General features: G+C 47.5%; 1 protein-coding gene across 1 annotated transcript in view; it reads right to left on the bottom strand.

The window, feature by feature from the left end:
* The window catches only part of SUPV3L1 (Suv3 like RNA helicase), a 42147-nt gene that overhangs the window by 35916 nt on the left and 204 nt on the right, over positions 1-6027 (bottom strand). The window contains exon 2 of the mRNA XM_019507734.1: positions 5853-6023. Coding sequence (XP_019363279.1) covers positions 5853-6023 — 171 coding nt within the window. The remainder of the gene's footprint in view (positions 1-5852; positions 6024-6027) is intronic.

Here is a 6027-nt window from a genome sequence, read left to right on the forward strand (position 1 = left end):
AGGGAGACTAGAGTTGTAGTAATTCAAGGTAGAAAAGGACCGGCTGTGAAAAAGGAAATAGCTGGAAATTAGGAAGACAAAGGGCACAAAAGTAGGAGGGAGAAAAGACAGAAAAGGAAAGTGTAAGAGGCATGCATAACACTGAACACAAGTGGGTTTCTACACTGCATTCCACATAATCCTAGGGATACATAACTTCAGCCCTTTAAACCAGGTCAACAATATTTAGCTCAGATTTGACCCAGGAAGTAGCTGGATCTGAGAAAGTCTGCACCAGGCCAAGGCAGCACAGAAGATCAGGCAGCATGGAGCTATGAACAGCCACCTTCCCCCTCTGTAGCACCCTCCTCAACAGCCCTCCCTGCTGTTCTCTGTGCCTACCATCACTGCAGAGGGGTCACCCAGCATCTGCAGTGAAGATAAGCACAGAAAGTTGGGGGGGAGGGGGCAAACCCTGCTTTAGGCAACTTTAGAATAGCCATTATTTGTGAGAAAGAAAAGGATTAGGCTGATTTGCCATGCCCCACTCTGCCCACAAATTATCAGAGATCAAACAGTTTCTAACCTTCCTTTTCCAAAAACATTATATAAATTTGGAACAACAAACAAAATGAAAAAATACCAACACAAAAATGCACGTTGAATACGTATATGCACATACACTAATACATTATATATAATTTCTTTGATATAACCAATACAAATACTGGCACTACAGAACACTCAGCCAGTTAACGTCCACTATTTGCTATCACCTTTTGTTTAATTCCACTGTACACAAGCATTTCTTTGCCAGAGGGATATAAAGGAAGCTAGAAGATGTAATAATGAAATTGAGATCAGTTTTATTGGTACTCAAGCTGTCAAACATACTGAAATAAAGGCAGCTACAGCACAGTAGTTTAGGACTTCTCCCAAGCAATCATGTCTCTCACTTACAAAGGCCATACATTCTCTTCCTGGAAAGTGATTCCCTCCCCTGCCCCCAATTATTTAGCTTGCTACCAACCAATTGAGATAACATGCTTACCAATTCTGATGTTGATACCACTAACTGCTATATAACCATTAAATTAGGAAAGTATTTCATAATCTAGTATATTTTGTATCTGAAGTTATTTTAAGTTAGATAATGTATTCCTTGGAAATAGTATCATCTTCAATTTCACACAACATCAAGATTTAAGACTGATGTTTTGTTAAAAAAAAAAAAGTCCCAAAGATTTTCACAACATGCCTTGATGAAACAAGTTTGACCCTGAATAACAATCCAAGTATGTTAAAAATTGACAAAATAGTGATTTACAATGTTTTTAATAACAAAGCAATAAAACAAAAGGACATGGCCTGAAAGCTTCAGAGGTCTGGGGAAACGCGCATTACATAGAGGCATCAAAAACAAAAGAAAATGATGACACCTGAAAGTCCACGGGGCCTTTCTAGGGATGTATTTGGTAGCCATGTTGGTCTGGGACAAAACCAAAAAATGCAAAACTCTAGAACTCTTGGTTCAGAAATTATACCTTTTATTAGACCAACTAAAAAAAAATCTCAAAAAAAACCTCAACTTTTTCTGCAAGCTTTTGGGCACACACAACCTTCCTCAACCTCAGGAAAAATTAAAGATGGTAAAATGTCCCCAAATGTAGAAAATAAACTTCATTTTTGCACAGGAGCTGAAGGTGGTTGTTTTAATTTAGACTAATTAAATGAAAGATGGCAGAAACTGCAACTGCTCTACATCACTTCTTAAACAAACTGAGGAAACATTTCCTTTTATTTCCTGCCAAGGCAGAAGCCCAAGATTATGTGCTGTTTCTGTCACACTTCAGCTTCAGAAGCATATAATGCACTGAAATTAATAGAGTTTTCTACCTAGCTTTAACTATTAATAATACTAACCACTGAAAGACATAGAACCCTGCACTGTGGTATCAGCTCATTTTTAAAACAGACAAAAACTAAGACAACAGCTGAGACAAACCACAGCCAGACAACTCACTAGTCTTTAAAGATAATCCACACATGGCATACATAAGTTTCTCAAGTAGGTAGTCTAAACATGTCTGTCTGAACAAAATCCAAACACCTTGCAGTGGGCAAGTGGGAAATGCTACCCTGTGGAACACGAGCAAGCTAGTATAATTCAGACTTGGACTTGACTTGGTGATGCAGAAATTACAGGGTTATTATATATAAAAATGACTGCCCACAAAAATGCAACTGAGTTACTGAAGTATATTGCATAATCATGCTGCCCTTTCCAAATCAAGGTGTAAAAAAACCAAACAACACATCAGATTCTTCCTCCAAAACCCACCTGTAATAGGACCTGACATCTGAGGCTGGCTGTAGCACACCCCAGTGGCCCCACCCATCCTGCTTTGCTCTCCAGCTTCCCTAACCTCCTGCCTCTCACTTGCCACACCTTAATGTTAACATGATTATCTTTGAAAGGATGCTTCTAATCTACAAACTGGAGTAGCTCCTTTCGGTGCTTTCTCCACAGATGAAGTCTCTCAGGGCTCTTCCACCTCAAAACTCAGTCTCTCAGGGCTCTGGCCCTAGTTCCCCTTACTCTCTCTCAATTTACTCTTGCCCTAGGCCAGGGGCACAAAATACGGTCCACAGGCCACATCTGGCCTGCCAGGCAATTTCACCCGGCCCGTGGGCACCCATCAATTAATTATACTCTGCCCAGCCCACCCACACACTTCACTCCAACCCTCCTGCACGTGACGGCCCTGGCCAGTCTGCAACTGCTCGACCCCCAGCAGCAACACCTCATGGCCCCGCTGCAAAGCTCCATCTGGGCACAAGGTAGGGAAACTGCAGCTGAGCAGGGACATGGGACTGGGACTGGTAGGAGTGCAGAGCCTGGGTCCAAGCCCAGCAGGGCAGCAGAAGCATGGGTGGGCTGGGTGTGGGGTGTAAGAGAGGGTGGGGAAACCCCCCAAAATGTCCCCCTCCTATGGCACACAGCCCCTGCTGCCAGTGACAATAGCAGCAGGCCCTTGGGGTGTTCGTGGTCCATGCAGATGCAGCCACCTAGTGATGTGCAGCTTTGGCCAGTTCCAGGAGCTGCATATGGTGGCAAGGAGCAGAGCCAGGTCACCCGCCTCTATTGCATGGGGCTCACATGCAGGTCCCAACACTCATGTGTCACTGGGGGCGAAGCCCCATGTGATGGAGCCAGAAGCCTGGTCCCGTTCCCTGCCATCACATGCAGCTCATGGGACTCTGCCAGAAGCGGCAAGGAGCCCTGGCCCTGCAGCTGAGTCCCATGAGCTCCACATGGGGACAGGGAAAGTAGCCAGCTCCATTGTACAGGGCTTCCACCCCAGTAGCGCAGCAGCATGCAAGCCCCATGTGATGCAGGCAGGCCAGCCGCTCCTTACTGCCGCATGCAGCTCCCAGAACTGACTAGAGCTGTGTACCAGCAGGAGGCTGAGCCTGCACAGGCTACAAACATCCCGAGGGCCTACTGCTGCCACCGCCATCAGTGGCAGGAGCTGTGTGCCAGGAGGCAGGTGTGTTGGGGGGGTCCCCAGATTCCCCCTACCCTCTCACCTCACAAACCCCACACACACCCACACCTTACCCACCCACCCCAACAACCCTCTCACATACATGCAGCCACATCTCCCAACACACCCTACATGCCACCATGCACATAGTGCAACTGCTGGCTCCTATCCACACTCACCTTAGTAAAAACAAAGAACAACCTTCTCCCCATCCAAAAAAGTTTGATTTGTGTCACTTACACAAGAAATTCTCAGTTCACTGCAGTGGAATTACTCCTCTGTTTATATTACTTTAACTGAGTTAGGAATGAAGCCTGGAGTGTAAAATAAATTAAAGTGCTATTCTACATTTTGTCTTTCAGAGGCTCCTGTTGACATGAATGGAGTAGAGTGGAATAAAGGTAAAATACTTAAATAAGTTAAGACAAACCATGTCAGTTTGACTTAATTTATGTAACACATTTTTCATCTCTTGGATTTATAGAAAGTAAGCAGTTGTGAACACTTTCAAGTGGCAGACTGTGTCTGAGCGGGAACAAGGCTTGTTGTAATGAACACCAATCTTATTTCATTTTTTTTATACAAGCATTAAAATACCACGAGCTCTGTTGGCATATCTGTGAACTCTCCTGTCCTAAGGTCAGTGGCTTTCAATCAGGGTGCTGTCACCACCCCAGCCAGGTGCAACTGTACCTGCAAAGCAAAAATAACCAGCAGAGTGCGTACTCTTGCCATAGCCCTTCCCAGTCCAATCCAACATGCTCTTCCCAGAAACAGAGGTGGGTAGGACAGCTGCAAATGCCCCACATGCTTCTGTTTCCAGAAAACACTTCTGAAGTTAGAGCAGGAAGGGCTGTAGCAAAAAGGGGCACTCCTGCTGCATCCAGTTTCTAATCTGGTTCTGTGGATGCCATTTCACCTGGCCCCAACAGCAGAAGTGGTGGTACCCATGCTGCAGCACCTCAGTTAAAAAACATTATTCTAGTGCCTTAGAGCAGTGTTTCTCAACCTGTGGGTTGCAAGAATATATGAAAGGGTCATGAATAAACTTTAAAAATGGATCAAACTTTAAAAACAGATTCTCCTTTAAAGGAACAAAACATGGGAAACTGTTTTTTTCCTTGCAGGCTGGCTGAGGTCCATCCTACAAGGGGCTGCTTGAGGCCCCCCCATGCCTCACACACTGCAGGGGCTACAGTCTGGGGGTGGGGGGCAGCAGGTCAGGAATGAGGGACACTGGGTCGGGACTGGCTATTGTTGTTTACAAATGGGTCCTAGTACAAAAAAGGTTGAGAACCACCGTCTTAAAAAAAAAGCCAGGGCACTTCTCTGTAAGATACTGATACTCATAAGTCAGAGAGCATTATCTATAGCTTAACATAACTGTTTCAGGTAAGAGGTAAACAGAATTTAACCTATTCCCCCTTATGGGAGCAGGTGTGAGCAGCTCAGTTAAATGGATTACAGGATCCAGCTTGCAGACACAGCAGGACGCTGAACTGCTGATCAGGAGTTAGCAGCACCCTGCTAACAGTGATGGATAAGATGACCATAAGGGGGAGGATGAAGGAACCATATAAGCCTAAACCAGGGGCCAGAGGAGCCTAGAGTCTCAGAAGCTGAATGAACTGTGCTGGGAGCTTCACAGAGGTAAGAAATTTGTCCAAGACACCATATGTCCAAAGATGAGCCTAAAACAGGGGTACTCAAGCCCCAGCCCACATGCCTGATCTGGCCTGCAGAGCTGTATCATCCGGTCCATGGGTCTTGGGGATTTCCAAGCCCCATGACCCAGAAGATGCGGCCTCAGGTACAGGGTGGGGGCTGCGGGTAGAGTTGCAGGCCTGATCTGGCACAAGTACGGTTGGGGCTGAGGCCATGGGTCCAATTCAGTGAGCCTGGGGTCAGTCAGAGCTGGGGCCAGGAATAGCCTGGGGTAGCATATCCAGGGCTGCGATAGCAGGACCCATGCAAGGCCAAAGCCAGGATCAGTGACAGCCCTAATCCACCACAGATGGGACTGGGGCTGTGACCCTGCTCCATCCTAAATGAGGTCAGGACCAGAGCAGGGGTTGGGGCAGCAAAGTCAAAAGCTTGAGCATCGCTGGTCTGCGGGTAACAAGCACCTGGGAACATAGTGGAGCGGCTCCCAGTGGAAGGGCCACGGGGAGAGCAGGCAAGAACTGACTGCCATGGGAACACTGCACGTTGCTTTCAAATTGCGAGGTGAAACCCAGCCCACGCAAGAGCCCAAGCTCTGCTCCGCGCTTGATTCCCCGCCTTCTCCGCGCGGGGGCTGCCCCATCCCCCCGCGGAGATACTTACTCTTGTCAAGCGAGCGCGTGAGCTCTGCGCCCACGTCGCCGCCGACCCCGGAGCCCTCGGGGCTGAGCTTCAGCGGCACGAACAGGGACGTGTTGGGCGCCCACGACCCGTTTCCGCCGGAGGCGGCGGCGGCCCGGCTGGGCACGCGGGCGGCGGCGGCGGCATGGTGCAGGGA

This window comes from Gavialis gangeticus, unplaced genomic scaffold (genome assembly GCF_001723915.1).
Source record: "Gavialis gangeticus isolate Ggan-Ray unplaced genomic scaffold, GavGan_comp1, whole genome shotgun sequence".
Classification (NCBI taxonomy): domain Eukaryota; kingdom Metazoa; phylum Chordata; order Crocodylia; family Gavialidae; genus Gavialis; species Gavialis gangeticus.